General features: G+C 40.6%; 1 protein-coding gene across 1 annotated transcript in view; it reads right to left on the bottom strand.

Moving 5' to 3' along the window:
* Positions 1 to 18,376, bottom strand: part of GNA14 (G protein subunit alpha 14) — a 195,847-nt gene that overhangs the window by 63,090 nt on the left and 114,381 nt on the right. Inside the window, exon 2 of the mRNA XM_052644821.1 lies at positions 16,396 to 16,580. Coding sequence (XP_052500781.1) covers positions 16,396 to 16,580 — 185 coding nt within the window. The remainder of the gene's footprint in view (positions 1 to 16,395; positions 16,581 to 18,376) is intronic.

Below are 18,376 nucleotides of genomic sequence, written 5' to 3' on the forward strand. Positions count from 1 at the left end.
AGAGGGCCTCAGACACACGCTATGACACAGGTGACAACCACTCTCCCTAGGGGGGTATGTCAGCGAGAGGCGGTCCTTCCCTCTGCTCCTTCCTCTCTTCTGTGCTGTTGGAGTCCTGCCCCTGCGGGTAAAGCCTGGGTCTCCCAGAGCTAACGATGACCCTATGGGTCAGTCTATCACATTCTGGATTCGGTATTAGAAAGGTCAGATGCCTTAGTTATGAGCCACCTTCTCTACCCTTAACTTTAGCAATAATGAACTGATCACCTCAATTCTTTGTCTTATTTCTCGATTACTTTAGAATTTGGTTGTTGAAGAGGGTTGTTTTTTGTCTCTCTCAAGCTCATCAAAAAGCCATTCTTCCTATGGCACCATTTTTTTCTTTTTAGCCCTGTGGGATTCCAAAACCATTGCCTGGTGATTCAGCTTGAAGAATCATCACCACTGACCCAACTCTCACAGTCAGAGTACTTTTGTAGTTCATTAAACACATCCCAAGGGCTGAATATGCCCTATCCAAAGCTGACTGCAAGGGATTTGGAGCCCCATGACTCTGCAAGCCTTTTTTGAACTATCATGAAACTCAGAAGCAATATTTCCAATTGCTCAATATTTCTTAGAAAAAGAAAAATATGCTCTTATAGACTCTATTCCTTTTTGCCCATTATCACAATTCCAAAGGGAATGCAAAAACCATCATGCAAAGAACAGCTCAGTCATCCTCTGAGATTGTGGATTTCACCCCATGGACAAAGCTCTCAGGAAACGTGGGGATCATGACTTCACACAAGGTCTTAACGTCACTTTGCTAATAATTATTGAGCCCAGAGGGATGTAGAGATAAACAGAATATGATTTCCACTCTCAAAAATCTCCTGGATTGAAGTGGGAGAGATGCATAAATAATTACAATGTACTTTGTTAATACAACCTGCTATGAGTGTATTGGAAAGAATGCCTCATCCCAGGGAAGATGGGAGAGGAAGGTATCAAAGAAAGTTTGCTATTATAGCAGATACCTTACTCAAGACAAATAAATGAAGTTAGCTATGTATGAGTGCAGAGGGAACGGGTGTCAGGATGCTCCAATGGATGGAGAAGATGAGCAAACAGAGAGGCATGGGATGTGCTGGAAGACATAATCCATCAAGGAGAGCAGATGACGCTGGAAGCCTTGTCAGAGACAAGCTCAGGAGAGGCCAGAATGTCGCCCTAAGATCACCTGGGCCAAAAGATAGGAAGCCACTTTGTTCAGAGCTGAAGGAAAGAGAGGGTAGCAGTTGAGATGCTGATGCCAAAGCCAGGATGCTTGTTAAAAACAAACAAACAAAAAACAAAACTTCTGTGTGGGATCCTAAAAATCAGATTTGTTTGCCCAGAAATTGGTTCTTCAGTGAATAGTTTTTTAGCAAACTGGCCTGCGTGTATGTCAGTGCTGGAGATGCAAGGTATGTGGATGCACATGTGTTCTTGGCCTTCATGTCTAGTGGAGACCAAGAAAGACTTGGCTAGGCAAAGAGAGGAGGGAAGAGCATGTGCAAAGTCCTGGGCTTGAAGGGGCATCAGGACTCCTGGGTTCAAGAGACAGGAGATTACTGTGTCCAGAGCTGAAGGAGAGAGAGGGTAGCAGTCGAGATGCTGATGCCAAAGCTAGGATGCTTGTAAAAAAAAAAAAAAGCTTATTTGGATGATTGTATTTTGTTTTTAATGCCAAAACTATGCTGTAACAACTGGAGATTTCTAAGACTGTCCACCTAGAATTTAAAAGGCATATTTTTGGGGGGCACCACTTTTGTGTGAGAGCTGGAGGAAACAGATATGATACAGCAGCCAGGAGAGACAGCGCTGTAGTGCTCTCAACCACAGGAAAGAAAACCACTGACAGAGGCATGGGGCAGGTGTCCCTGCAAGAGCTGCGGACAGTCACTGAGGAGATGGGGGCCACTAGGAGATCTTCAGAGAAGGCAATGGCACCCCACTCCAGTACTCTTGCCTGGAAAATCCCATGGACGGAGGAGCCTGGTGGGCTGCAGTCTATGGGGTCGCTAAGAGTTGGACACGACTGAGCGACTCACTTTGACTTTTCACTTTCATGTACTGGAGAAGGAAATGGCAACCCACTCTGGTGTTCTTGCCTGGAGAATCCTAGGGACAGAGGAGCCTGGTGGGCTGCCGTCTATGGGGTCGCACAGAGTTGGACACGACTGAAGCGACTTAGCAGCAGCAGCAGCAGGAGATCTTCACTCAGGGCTCCCTGCTTCAAGGAAAGCCAGTCAATGTCAGACTCCGGAAGCCCTAGGATTCTAGGCTAGCTATCCATTTTATCACCTCCTGGGCCCAGCTTTTCATCAAGAAAGCACTTTTAGCTCGTACATTCACTTGATTCATAAAACAAAGACACAGCAAGTGCCTACTACTGATATGGGTTGGGTCTTCATCTCTAAGTTTCCTAGGTGGCAATGAGTATTAGGCATCATCAGCCATTCACGTTAACCTCTAGTGGCAGAAATACTACCCATCTGGAAGCAGGGATGCAAAACTAGCATAAGCAGACTTTCATACCCAAATCGAACGGACTTTGCAATGGGATTGGGGTGGTTGATCACCTTTACCGATAGTGAGAAAGGTCATCTCTGGCCAAATGGGAAAAATAAAAATGAACAGCTCTAACTACAGTGGTGATGACTTGTCCCTAGTGGATAAGACAGTGGAGAGTGTAATCAAAAGGACAAGTTCCTGGTTTCCCTTGAAACAAAGTACACCACCTGGGTTAGAATCAGATGTGAACAGCCAGAGCCACCAACTTTCTGGTCCAACCTGGACACTTCTCTTTGAGGGAGGGAGTGAAGAAATCACCAGAAATCACATCATTTTGCCAACTACAAATTGGCACTTATCGTCTCCCTCCACAAGAATTAAATCATGAGCTCATGCAGCTGATCTTCAACATCCCCTGAACCGAGTTCAGGGCAGAGATCAGGAATGAGGCACTCTGTGCTCTGGAAAAAACTGTCAGAACAGGTCTTCCAGAAGAAAATTTTGAGCCCAATTCTTGCATCTCCTCATATCTAGAAAAGCACTAACACCCTTCATGGTGACATCTGCTCCTCATGACTAGCAGCAACCTTCTGAAAAGAGGTATGTGCCTGATTGCATGCACTTCCCCTTCACCAAAATCACATATATGCTGACCTGCCACCCTGCCTCTTTGGAGCAGTTCCTCAGAGCTATCTGAAATGCTGTCTCTGGGACTATAGTCTTCATTTTGCCCCAAATAAAATTTTACTCATAACTCTCATGTTGTGGTAATTTTTTTCAGTAGACAATATGCTAAGCAAGATTCTTCTCCAATCCTTTAAACTTGTCATTCAAAAATTTTTAAGGAAATCAAGCAACTTGAAAGACACTGCATGAATCCTGCCTCATCTTTCTATCACTGTGACCCAAGATTTCTGTAAGGGTCATTCTTGTCCACAGATGCTTGTTCTCATAGTGAAATGTGAGAGTAGATGCAGGAGATGCAGACACTATATCTGAAAAGAACTCCTAGGTTATATGAAATAAAATAACTTATGCTGACACATTATATATAACATTATATTAACACCTGGTGTAATGTCTTATTAATTAGGAAATTAGTAAGATAAAATTAAAAAAAATCTTGGTGAGAAAAGTAGTTTTTAGGACACAGCAAAATGCAATTTTTTGCTTCTGAAGGTAGGTTACTCACATGTTTAAATTCTGGATTATCACAGGGCCAACATAGCATTCAGTTAAGGAAGGAAATACAAAGACTGAGCGCATTGGTGATCTGTCCAAGGTTGTTGAGGATGTAAATGAGAGGCAGAGGCAAATTCAACTTTATGTCAGCCATGGTCTCATTCTAGCACACCAAGAACTAACCTGAACTTGCAAAGAAAGACTTTCTTGCTTGGGGAAATTCCTAACACTGCAGGACTCTACAAATGGACTGATCCAAATTATAGTGATCATGCATGATAATAATGATAAATGATGCTTAACCCCAAAGTGAAGCCTCCACACAACTCACTAGGAAAGATATTCCATGTCAGCACAAAGCAGAGATACAATAGGAGCTGGAGAGTTTGGGGTCTAGGGGAGAACTAGTGACCACTGGTTAATCATGATGGTCTCCCACAGATGGCATCATTCAACCACTTGAACTCTTAGAATAAGTGGAAGGCAGAGTTTTGAGGCACCTAAAATACCAAGTTATTCCTATTGATTTCAACCTCTTTGCACCTAACTCCACTGTAACTATTTAAATGACTAAAAGACTAGATTAGATGTGTTTTTTAATAAAGAGAATCTAGAAAAACTAATCAGCTTTCTGTTCTCTATACACGCACACACAAAAGCAAATAATTTTCTAACCAAATCCATAAATGGCCAACTGAAACAAATGTGGCTATACCTTTACAGCTAATTACAGATACATAAAATGCCAGAATGTTTAAAAATTTAGGGAAGATACAAAGCAGTGGTAATGATGTGAAACCTATTTTACATTACTTTAGATCATACTTAATTAAACCTGACAAAGTTTTAGGTGTCAGAAATCAAGGTCAATAGAAAGTCCAGAAATAAACCCACACCCCTATGGTCAATTAATCTACAACAAAGGAGGCAAGAACATACAATGGAGAAAAGATAGTCTCTTTAATAAGTGGTGCTGAGAAAATTCAACAGCTACATGTAAAAAATGAAATTACAACATGCTTTAATACCATATACAAAAATAAATTAAAAATTGATTAAAGATCTAAATGTAAGGCTGCTGCTGCTGCTACTGCTAAGTAGCTTCAGTCGTATCCGACTCTGTGCAACCCCACAGACGGCAGCCCACCAGGCTCCGCTGTCCCTGGGATTCTCCAGGCAAGAACACTGGAGTGGGTTGCCATTTCCTTCTCCAAAATGTAAGGCTAGATACTATAAAATTCTCAAGCAGAACACTTTGACATAAATCACTAGCAATATCTTTTTGGATCCAACTCCTGGAATAGTGGAAATAAAAACAAAAATAAACAAACGGGACTTAGTTAAAATTAAAAGCTTTTGTACAGTAAAGGAAACCATAAACAAAATGAAAAGACTATGCACAGAATGGGAGAAAATATTTGCAACAAGGGATTAATCTCCAAAATACACAAGTAGCTCATGCTAATCAAAAGCAAAAAAAAAAAAAAATGCAAATAAAAATTGGACAGAAGACCTTACTAGACATTTCTCCAAAGAAGATATATAGATGGTGAAAAAGCACATGAAAAAATGCTCAACATCACTAATTATTAGAGAAATGCAAATCAAAACTCTAATGAGGTATCATCTCACACAAGTTAGAATGGCCATCATCAAAAAGTCTACAAACAGTAAATGCTAAAGAGGGTAGGAGAAAAGGGAACCCACCTACCCTGTTGGTGGGAATATAATTTGGTACAACCATTATGGAGATTAGTATGGAGGCTCCTTAAAGAACTAAAAACAGAACTGCCATATGACCCAGCAATCTGACTCCTAGGCATATACCCAGAAAAAACCATACTGTGCAAAGTCACATGTGCCAGAATGGTCACTGCAGCACAATTTACAATAGCCAGGACATGGAAGCAACCTAAATATTCATCAATGGAGAAATGGATAAAGAGGTGGTACATATATACAATGGAATATTACTCAACTATAAAAAAGAACAAAATAATGTCATTTGCAGCAACATGGCTGGACCTAGAGACTGTCAGAATGAAGATGGTCGGAGAAAGACAAGTGTCACACAGTATCACTTATATGTGGAATCTAAAACTAAAACAAAAACAACACAAATGAATGTATTTACAAAATAGAAACAGACTCAGACTAAGAAAACAAACTTACAATTACCAAGGGGTTCAGTTCAGTTCAGTCGCTCAGTCGTGTCTGACTCTTTGCAACTCCATGAATCGCAGCACGCCAGGCCTCCCTGTCCATCACCAACTCCTGGAGTTCACTCAGACTCACGTCCATCGAGTCAGTGAGGCCATCCAGCCATCTCATCCTCTGTCGTCCTCTTCTCCTCCTGCCTCCAATCCCTCCCAGCATCAGAGTTTTTTCCAATGAGTCAACTCTTCGCATGAGGTGGCCAAAGTATTGGAGTTTCAGCTTTAGCATCAGTCCTTCCAAAGAAATCCCAGGGTTGATTTCCTTTAAGATCGACTGATTGGATCTCCTTGCAGGCCAAGGGACTCTCAAGAGTCTTCTCCAACGCCACAGTTCAAAAGCATCAATAATTCGGCACTCAGCTTTCTTCACAGTCCAACTCTCACAGCCATACATGAATGACCACAGGAAAAACCATAGCCTTGACTAGACAGACCTTTGTTGGCAAAGTAATGTCTCTGCTTTTGAATATGCTGTCTAGGTTGGTCATAACTTTTCTTCCAAGGAGTAAGCGTCTTTTAATTTCATGGCTGCAGTCACCATCTGCAGCCTAAAATAAAGTCTGACACTATTTCCACTGTTTCCCCATCTATTTGCCATGAAGTGATGGGACCGGATGTCATGATCTTCGCTTTCTGAATATTGAGCTTTAAGCCAACTTTTTCGCTCTCCACTCTCACTTTCATCAAGAGGCTTTTTAGGGAGGGATAAATTAAGGGTTTGGGATTAACATCTACACGCTGCTACATACAAAACAGACAGTCAGCAAGGAACTAGTGTATAGCACAGGGAACACTACTCAGCACTCTCTAATAACCTATACGGGAAAGAATCTGAAAAAGCATGGATGTATGTACATGTATAACTGAACCACCTTGCTGTACACCTGAAACACAACACTGTAAATCAACTATAATCCAATATAAAATAAAAATTCAAAGAAAAAGGAAATCAAGGTGAAGTACATAAGATGCAATGTCTCAAAGCTCCCTGGAAACATCTGAGTTTCCAAAAGGATATGTCAGTGGGGGAAAAAAAAAAAGCCAACTGTTTTGGCTTCTAATGAATATGCTTTTAACTCTGAAGGTAGGTTTATTGGTAAATATGCCCACTCACTCATGCCTACACACACACTCATGCACACAAATACATATACACAAACCTTTAACAATTTGTTCTGTTGATTAGTTACTGTGTCCCATTTGAGCCCCTGTCTTAATTTTTTAAAAAGCTTTTTAAAAAAGAAAAATTTATTTGGTTATACAGAAGTCTTAGTTGTGGCATGCAGGATCTTTACTTGAAGAACGTGGGATTCAGTTCCCCAACCAAGGACCAAACCTGGGCCCCCCTGCATTGGGAAAAGCTTTTTATAAAGGATGCTTCCTAGAATGGTTTGCCTAGGATAATATTGCAGAGTTTATTAACCAGTAAATAAAAATCTACCTCTATGTTCAATAAAACCAGGTGAGCAGATGATTCTCTTGGCAAGACTCCAAAACAAATCTGAGGGTTAATTTACCTCTTGGCACATGTTTATGGCATTCATTCAGTGAGGAAACTGGGAGATGAGAAAAGGCAGGGCTGAGAAGAGACCAGTTTGACACATCTGTTACCTCCCTACCATCAGAAAATGAGTGTGGCTCTGCCGTGAAGAGAAAGCAAATTGTGAAGGACTTTGGATATAATTTCTTTTCTATGGGGATGGTCTTGATCCCTGTCTCCTCTACAATGTCACAAACCTCTGTCCATAGTTCATCAGGCACTCTATCAGATATAGTCCCTTAAATCTATTTCTCACTTCCACTGTATAATCATAAGGGATTTGATTTAGGTCATACCTGAATGGTTCCCTACTTTCTTCAATTTAAGTCTGAATTTGGCAATAAGGAGTTCATGATCTGAGCCACAGTCAGCTCCTGGTCTTGTTTTTGCTGACTGTATAGAGCTTCTCTATCTTTGGCTGCAAAGAATATAATCAACCTGATTTCAGTGTTGACCATCTGGTGATGTCCATGTGTAGAGTCTTTTCTTGTGTTGTTGGAAGAGGGTGTTTGCTATGACCAGTGCATTCTCTTGGCAAAACTCTATTAGCCTTTGCCCTGCTTCATTCAGTATTCCAAAGCCAAATTTGCTGTTACCCCAGGTGTTTCTTGACTTCCTACTTTTACATTCCAGTCCCCTATAATGAAAGAGATCTTTTTGGGGTGTTAGTTCTAAAAGGTCTTGTAGGTCTTCACAGAATCTTTCAACTTCAGCTCTTCAGCATTACTAGTTGGGGCATAGGCATATATGAAGAGTACATCATGAAAAACGCTGGGCTGGAAGAAGCACAAGCTGGAATCAAACCTGCTGGGAGAAAATAACTTCAGATATGCAGATAACACAACCCTTATGGCAGAAAGTGAAGAGGAACTAAAAAGCCTCTTGATGAAAGTGAAAAAGGAGAGTGAAAAAGTTGGCTTAAAGCTCAACATTCAGAAAACTAAGATCATGGCATCTGGTCCCATCACTTCATGGCAAATAGATGGGGAAACAGTGGAAACAGTGTCAGACTTTATTTTTCTGGGCTCCAATATCACTGCAGATGGTGACTGCAGCCATGAAATTAAAAGACGTTTACTCCTTGGAAGGAAAGTTATGACCAACCTAGATAGCATATTCAAAAGCAGAGACATTACTTTGCCGACTAAGGTCCATCTAGTCAAGGCTATGGTTTTTCCAGTGGTCATGTATGGATGTGCGAGTTGGACTGTGAAGAAAGCTGAGCGCCAAAGAATTGATGCTTTTGAACTGTGGTGTTGGAGAAGACTCTTGAGAGTCCCTTGGACTGCAAGGAGATCCAACCAGTCCATTCTGAAGGAGATCAGTCCTGGGTCTTCATTGGAATGACTGATGCTAAAGCTGAAATTCCAGTACTTTGGCCACCTCATGCGAAGAGTTGACTCACTGGAAAAGACTTTGATGCTGGGAGGGATTGGGGGCAGGAGGAGAAAGGGATGACAGAGGATGAGATGGCTGGATGGCATCACCGACTCGATGACCATGAATCTGAGTGAACTCCAGGAGTTGCTGATGGACAGGGAGGCCTGGAATGCTGCAATTCATGGGGTCGCAAAGAGTCAGACACGACTGAGTGACTGAACTGAACTGAACTTGGATATAATAATTTTCGTGGACCAACAACGAGGTTCTACTGTATAGCACAGGGAACTATATTCAATATCCTGTGATAAATCATAATGGAAAAGAATATGAAAAAGTACGTTTTGTGTAACTGAGTTACTTTGCTTTATAGCAGCAAAACACAACACAGTAAATCAACTATACTGCAGTAAGATTTAAAAAAAAAAAAGAGTTTTACTAGCATCACCAATGATGATTCTAACTTTTGTCAAGGAGTTTTGAATTGTGAGTCTCACATGTTCCCCTTTGTATATTAAGATAGCAACAAAGTTGGGTGCAATTTAAAAGATGCAAAGAAAATGTTTCACATATATTAGATGGATGGATAGGTGTTCAAATAGCCTGATGGTCACACTAATTCCTGGACTGTAACTTTGTGAGATTTTCCCTTTTCACTAGATTTTTAAAAGCATTTCTTTGCATGTGGTAGGTTCATACCTAGCCTTGAGGTTAGGGAAGAACTTAACATTTCAATGGTCCAAACTATCTCATTACTCATTGCTGACCTCAAATCTTCTTCATCTCCAATGGGCAGTGGGTGGTCAGATTTTCTTGTGATAATGATTAAGCAGAAAATCAGTTTTTTTCTCATTTTTATCCTTTTCTTTCTCATTTGCCAACTTATTATATTTCAAGTTGATTAAGCAATTTTCACACTAATGTCAACATTGATTAATCAGAGAACTATTGGGATAAATGGAAAAACTCCAGCACAGGGTTGTTGTGACACTGGCTAGAATTCCAAGTTTTTAGTAAGGAGAAAAATGCACCACGCCATTTTTAATACCCAATAAGACACAAGAAGAAAAAGCCTCGGTTTAACACGTGCCAGTGAACAGTGACCCTGGGCTGCAGCCGAAGTCTGAATATTGGCCTCCCTATTCCCATGAGACTCAGGCAGACTCTGACTTTTCAAACTGGATAAGGAAGTGGGACTGAAAAGTATATTTAAACAGACATTATAAAAATTAGAAAATAAGGGGTCTTAATATACATCAAGCTCTGAGAAACTTTTCTATAAAGAACCATGTAAATTGACCATTTTTACCTAACTGTGCTCGATTTCCTCACATGTGTCTTTAATAGACCCTTCTGGAAATTCAGCCTTGGTTTCTGAGAAAAGTTAAGCTGGAAGAGTTAGACATAGACAGATATGAGACACGATCGGAGCTCCTTTTGGTATTAGAAAACATCTCCTGCAATCCTACCCCATAAATATTAGACTTTATTGCTTAAACGTGAAGTTGGATATTTGGTGTGTAAGTTTTATATACCTAGTGAACTGCCATCTCAGTAAATAAAAATATCTATTAATAAGGAGTGAAAATATATAACTTGTATTATATAACATGTATATATATTGTATATACTCATATATAACCTATATATTATATATAATATATATTAACTTCCTAATAAAATGTCTCTATTTACAAAACAAAATTGTAATGTATTTTTATTATAAAATATATCTGTACATTGCATATATTATCAACATAACCTGCATCTCTGAGTCTTTTCTGAATAAAAAGAAATAACTTCCATGTAGCAACAACAGGAAAAGGAGGGTGAGAAGGCCCCATAAGGTGACTTCCAGAGAACAAGATGCACCTCCTCCTTCTCCCCTGACTCCCACCCTACCCCTGGAAGCTCTCAGCACAATGCTATGCTAGGCTCATCCAAGACTGAAAGGAAACAAATACAGAGTCTGCCCTGAATTCAAAAACGTCACCTGCAGATGCTGTCAAGTTTACCATCACCTCATCTCACCGAAGCCCCCTCGTACTGCTGACCGAAAACATCCTCAATGCTGGCTACACAGTTTACTTTTGGATGAAGATTAATTAGGTCAGCCCATGGAAAAGAATACCAGAAGTCTCCCTTTCCTCTCCAGAAAGACTGATAAAGTAGAATCCAAAATGAATGCCTCTGGACAGTGATAAGATACACATAGAGTATCAGTGGTTCTCAAACCTGACTGCCTAACAAGAATCACCTGGGAGATTTCTAAACATCAATCCAAAAGGTCTGGCTGTATGCCAAGAATACTTAGCTCCAGCTCTCTGGTGGGTGGTACCTTGGGCAGCAACAGAAAAGCCTCCCAAGGAGATGCCAATGTGCAGCCAGGGCTGAGGGCCATTGTTTTGCTTGTTCCTGATATACCTAGCAGTCAGGAGAGGGGGCATCCTGTTCCAAAGGCCTGAAACTCAAGACACTGCAGGAAACTGACAACAAAGAGGTCTGCTTACCTAAATGTAGAACCTGAAAAACTCGAAAGAAAATTAGCAGAGACCTTGTGAGTCAATTAAACCCCCCAAATTCAGCCTTTCAAGAGCTGTGACTGGCTGGAGTCCCCGGCCTCAAGTGTGACTTGGAATCCAGCACAAGCTTCTGCTAGAAGACAAAGATGCTTTTTGAAGGGAATTTCAGAGTTCACGCTTCTAGAAACACTGAATTCCAAATTAAGTACTTGAGGCAAATGGCAGGCAAAATACTCCTCTTACTGTTCAGTTATTAACTCTCCTTTTTAAAGATGCTGTTTTTGTTTTTATGATGAGCCCTTGCAGTTAAATCTGTGTAAATATCTTGATGCTGGGAAAGACTGAAGGCAGAAGAAGGGGGCAACAGCGGATGAGATGGTTGAATGATATCACTGAGTCAATGGACATGGGTTTGAGCAAACTCCAGGGGATGGTGAAGGACAGGGAAGGCTGGTGTGCTGCCCATGGGGTTGCAAAGTCAGACATAACTTACCGACTGAATAACAAGTTACATGCGCATATGATGTGACCCTAGTGTGGTGAAGAGCTCCTATAAGTGGGAGGGCAGGGAAGAAGCTGGGGTCAGCTACCAAAAGAATCTGTAGCCCTTGTTCTTAAAACCAAGCATTTTTGAAACGTCAGGCAGGGCTGTCCTTTGCCCTTGGGAAATTCTTATCTAAATCATCCAAGCAGATTCTGCAGAACCTTAAAAGGAGATAAGATTTCCTTCACCATATTACAGGCCTAAAGTAAGAATTTCTCAAATTGGAGACACTACAAAGAGTTAAAAAAAAAAAAAAGAAGCTTTTCTATGAAATCATCACCAGGTAACGTAAGATAAAAGCTAATTCAATGTTAGGAGTCCTGACACTGAGTAAACACCTCTGTAATATTTATTCAAGAAGTCATAAATTCTAATATGTGCTCATGACACTCTTGAGAGACATTCATAAAAATTAAGGCTTATCAACAGAGTGAGCAAATACATATGAATCATTTCTTTAGAAAAAAAGGCAGGCAATGTATAAGAAAACAATCTTCAAGGCTAAATCTTAATTGAGTAAACATATTGGTTAAAAACCAAATGCGACACTGAATTTCTGATAAATTTCCTCTCAAAAGCAGCCTGTCAAGTAACAAGCAAAGATTTTCAACAAACTGGCTGAGACATAATCCTGCTAACATTTAAAATAAAACCCTCTAAAAGTGCTCTTAATCCTCCTCTACATATTTTTAAGAAAGTGTTTCTAGCTGTGAAAAAATCAAATAGAAATAAATATTCAGCAACAAGAAGTAAGAGGACTGAAAAGAAAAGCTAATTAGTTTTGTTCATCCTCATCTTAACTAGTCAATTGTTTTACATGAAGTAATACTTTGTAAAGAAAATAGATCATGTTTCTTAAGTAATTGGGCTTCCCTGGTGGCTCAGAGGTTAAAGCGTCTGCCTGGAATGCAGGAGACCTGGGTTTGATCCCTGGGTCGGGAAGATCCCCTGGAGAAGGAAATGGCAACCCACTCCAGTACTCTTGCCTGGAGAATCCCGTGGAGGGAGGAGCCTGGTAGGCTACAGTCCATGGGGTTGCAAAGAGTAGGACACACTGAGTGACTTTACTTTCACTTTCGTTCACTTTCAAGTAATTACTTAAACCCCTGAAGCATTAATCATCTGATCATTTTATGACCTAAGAAGGGTAACTGGTTATAGTTTCACATTTGTGATCAGGACTAGCCCACAGAGGAAATCATTCAGAAAATAATAGAGAAGACATTGATCAAAATTTCCACGTGGAAGAGGTTCCACAGGTTCCCCTAGGACTGAGTCAGCAACTCCAGTCTGTGGACTCCATCTACTCCTGGCCTGTTTTTGTTTGGCCCATGAGTTAAGAATAGTTTTCATATTTTGTAAACAGAGTTTATAAGCAAGCCTCACTCATTTTTATGCATCACTCATGCCTGGTTTTGTACAACCACAGAATTGAACAGTTGTAGCACAGACTGTGTAGCCTTCAAAGCTGAAAATATTTCCTCTCTGGCCCTTTATAGAAAAAGTTTATAGACTCCCATCTGAGACCTACAAGAGAGCTATGAACAGAGCTCAGATCTGTAGGACCGATCCAGTGATTTTCTTCTTCTCAACATTTTGCCTCTCCATGTTGGTTGCTCAGTCATGTCTAACTCTTTGCGACCTCATGGACTGTGTAGCCTGCCAGGCTCCTCTGTCCATGGGATTCCCCAGGCAACAGTTTGGAGTGGATAGCCATCCCCTTCTCCAGGGAATCTTCCCGACCCAGGAATCAAACACAGGTCTCCTGCACTGCAGCTGGATTCTTTACCATCTGAGCCACCAGGGAAGCATCTCTTTAAGCCATTTCAAGATGTGGTTCACCCCTGGCATATGTTTGAGAGATAAGAGGAAGTTGATGAAGCACGAATGCAGGTACTTGAAGTAGAAAGAAGGCATTGAGAATGGAGCCAGAGACAGCAAATGAGGAGGGGACAAAGGTACGATTAATTCACTTCCTAGTTTCACAGGTGTGTGTGAAGAATTCTGCTCTAGGATGGACCACTTCCAGAGTCTCACCATACCTGACATAGAGGATTTAAATGATGAGACTGGAGGCCTTCTGAATTGATATTAGATCAGATTAGAGGCTTCGAGTTGATGCTCTTTTTAGGGTTAAATCTTTAGGGGATATTAGAATGGAGTGAAAGTGTTTTGCTAACGGACATGACATTCATGGGAGCAGGCAGAGGTCAGACCATACTGGGTTGAATAGTGTTGCCTTGAAATCCGTGCAAACCCCAAATCTCAGAAAGTAACTTTATTGAGAAAGAGAGTCTATGTAGATATATCAAGTTATGATGAGGTCACACTGAATTAGGATGGGCTCTAATCCAATGACTGCTGTCCTTATAGGAAGAGGGAGAAATGGACACACAGTGGGGAATGCCCTGTGAGCACAGAGACGCAGGGGGAGAACTCTATGTGAAGACAGAGTCAGGGACTGAATGGAGGCATCCATAAGCGACAGGACACTGCGGACTGCCAGCAACCCCACAAGCCAGGCAAGACGCACGGAGCAGAGACTCCAGCCGGAACCAGGTCCTTGCTTTCAGACTTTGAGCCTCCAGAACTCGGAAGGAAGAAATCTGTCTCAAGCCACCCAGTTTGAGGTGCTTTGTTATGGCAGCTGGAGGAAACTAATGCAGATGAGCGGGCAAGGAGACATGGCCTTATGGAAAAGAATTCAGATCAAGAGAACAGAAGAAACTGGTGGAATGTCAAGCCCTGTAAAACCTTTCTGTTTGAGACACAAACTCAGAGTACCTCTAGAAGACCTTGAGGGAAAACAAAACAAAAATCCAGAGACCTTGATTCCTAAATCTGACTGGGTTTTTACAAACACATGTTGCCAATGAAAGCAGAACTGACTCACACTTGAGTCTTCTCTTCCCAACAGGCCTGTTTACAAACCCATTCCTAAATTCCAAGCTTTTCCCAGTCACCCCACTATGACTGGGAAACAAAATGCCTTTTTACCAAAGAGGAAAGTAGATTAACTAACATCACAAGGATGTTCCTGACCTATCTTTTCTCGGAAATAATCTTAAATTTCCACAGATGACCTAATTTTTAAAATAGCTTGTACAGGGTGAGTTTTTTTTAATTGTACACATTCAAATAGATATAATGAAAATTCAAAAAATTAAAATATGCTTATTTAAAAAACCCAAAAAGATATAATGCACATACTCAAAGCCAACTTGTAAAGGAATCGTAGTTACTTGTAGAATTTCCCAATGGTTCATGACACACCTCTCATATTACTTGGCACCAGATATTCTAAAGGTTAATTTCCACCATTACCACCACCCCTGCCTGTCACACATGCATACACACACGCTTTTCAACATAACATTGTTGAAGGCTGAAGCTGTGGGTGAGATATTATACATTCCTTCCTTTCCTCAAGACTGCAAGGAAATGGTAGTAAAGACCCAAAGCTGTAGTCACACTATAAAGGTATGTCTAAAATTTGGTGTATGTTGAGTTTTCCTGTGTAATGCAGTCACTGAGTGATAAAAAAATTAGACGTACTGCTTTGAAACTCTGTATAATACACATAAAAACAAATGCCACAAGCTCATGATAAAGCAGTTCCTGAGGTCCATATTTAAGCCACTATTCCAGCTTTTGAGCAGCAAAATTCTTCTAATCAACTCACAAGGGACTCATCTTGGAATTTTTCTCTTTATCATCATGTCGTGTTATAACTTGGTATGAGTTATTTTAAAAAAATTCTGTCATCTAGATTCTTAATGAGCTCATAGTATTTTCCCATGGATTTACATTCCTATACACCCTAGAAAATACTGTCTCTTTCTCCCACCTTCCTGTCTCATTATTCTCCTATAGTCTCAAACAGATACGGATTTTAAATAACCCACAGAGAGAGGAAAGCAAATGGCAACTAGATACCATTACTTTGGGAGAGTCCCTTGCTAGTCGAGAGACAAGCATTACTCTTCCTAAACTATCAGTTAGCTCCTAAGAAGGGCTAGCTTCCAAAAGAAACAAACAAAACCCACTGACTTCTCTGAGTAGTCTGCAGGACATTTATGAAAATATCTCCTAAGACTAGGAATTCTTAAAAAGTTGTCCATTGTAAATCCAAGACCACCATTGCTCAAAGAAAGAAAGTAACCAGCTGAAAGAGGAAATGTAAATATATGTCTTCCTTTTCTCAGCACCCCAAGAAAAAGGCACTGAAATGACTGCACACCAGGCAGCGCCACACCACCACTGTGCCAGAGCTTCTGCAGAAATAGGACCGCAACACTGTGCCTAAATTCATCACACTCCTCTGGAGGTGCTCTACCCCCGAGTCTGAGCTCAAGAGCTTCTTCTGGCCTCTGATGCAAGCACTCGGTAAATCTTTCAGTTCAGAGACAGGGACTAACCAGAGGAGGAGAGCGTGGCATTCACAAATGGCTTCCACCCTCTCAAGCACGTTACCTTATTCTGCTCACACACGTACTGTATCTTCAGCGTGTCCATGGCCCTGATCAGGGCTTGCACGGCAGTGAATATGTTTTGGTAAACCAGCTTCGTGAACCCCTTTCTGTCTTCGTCGCTGTAGCCAGACCCATGGATGATTCTCATCTGCTTGATAAAGGTGCTTTTGCCACTTTCACCAGTTCCTAATAAGACAAAGCAAGTGAAAAAATGCAGTCAGCAGTATTTAAAAGGAATGCAGTGAGAAAAGAGGACTGTGTGGCAGTGTTGGTCAATATCAGGATTAGTAAACTGACATGGGGACTTGGAAAGGGACTGCTGAATACTTACACAGTTAATGCTGCACGGTAGGGCCATCCTAAACCCCAGGGCCTGTGCTTTAGAGGGCCACAAATATCACACACACATAGTTTATTAAGGACACATAAGTGTCCATGTCACTTGGAGTAATCTTAAGCATCAGCTCTTGTGACTAACACTGTTTAGGCCCCAGGGAATTGCTCCCCCACATCCCTTGCCCTACGACCTTGAAACAACCGGCCACTGTGCCTGAAAGCCCTAAACATTTAAGGGTTTTCCTACTGCTAATCCCAGCCATGGCAGGGCTGGGGTGCTGCTTCAGAGGGCAGGGAGGGTCTGAGGAGCAGAAATACCTGGACAGGAGAAAAGGCTGACTTGCCAATTCCTTTCTTTCACACACATGACTACAACGGATCCTTGTACAATAAAGCACCTTCCCCAGTTGTACCAAATGTCTATATTCCTCCCCCTCCTCATATTCCAATTTGCTGTTCAGGAGGCCCTCCAAACTCATGACACTTGTACATGGCAACCAAGGAGCATTTTACAACATCAAACCATTCCTATTGCCATTAAATATGTATAGATGCCCAGACAACCTATATGAAACATGATGCTGGGGCTTTACATGAATATTAGACTGAGATATTGCTTGGACAGACAGAGAAAGTTGCAATGTAAGTGATAGACTTGAGTGATGGGACTAAAATACTTTCTAATAGTTTTTGTGATAATTTATCTGTGAGACCTTATCACCATGTTTGGAACATAATGTATTTATGGTTCATTTTCAAATTCAAGTATTGCTTTAAAGAAGGTTTTTTTTAACAATTCAGGTTGATATGACCTCACTAGGACAAAGTTTCTTCAAACTGGAATTAATGAAAAATGATCTGAGAACTAAAATGACTCAAGAAAAGTTGGATATTTCAAATAGATGAATTGTAATATATACAAAATATATTCAATATACCTGTTACAAAAAGTTATTTAATTCAGCATTTCTAGTAAAATAACATGAGTTATATGAAAATCTTAATTAAAATATAATTAATGATTTTACTATAAAAGCCAAAAATTATAAAATAGAAAATGACTAACTATAAAATATTTTATTACTCATTCACATTTCATTGACGCAACAGAATACCCAGACAGTGTAGTTACAGTTAAATTCAATTATCTTTGATACTTTGTTGACTGTTAGTCATATTAAAAACCATAGTTGTTTGTATTTTTTTTGACATTTGAGTTATAAAAATATGTTTGTCATAGTAAGAGGATTCAATATATTAATAATGATTTCTTAGCTTGATTACAGCCTATAACTATTTAAACTTTTGGGATGTGGGTCTTCATCTGTATTCTTGTCAGGGTCTTCTAAATATCAGGCCCTGGAGAAATACCTAGGGGATTCGTTCAATATTTCCATGTGGATGACTGAGACAACTGAGTATTTGATAAGATCTTTCCTTGTAAGGAAAAAAAATTTTTTTTCTTTCGGACTGATCTTTTCAAAGCACAAACCTGCTTTTCTGTCTCTCCATCAAGACCCTCAGTGGGGTTCCTGTGGCTCAGGAAGAAAAGACCAAACTCCTTACTGTGGCCAGCGAGGCTGTGGGGTCTGGCCCCTCCGTGTTCACCAGCCTCTGTTCCCAACACATTTTCTCCACCCTCTGTG

The sequence above is a fragment of the Budorcas taxicolor genome, chromosome 8 (genome assembly GCF_023091745.1).
Source record: "Budorcas taxicolor isolate Tak-1 chromosome 8, Takin1.1, whole genome shotgun sequence".
Taxonomy (NCBI): Eukaryota; Metazoa; Chordata; class Mammalia; order Artiodactyla; family Bovidae; genus Budorcas; species Budorcas taxicolor.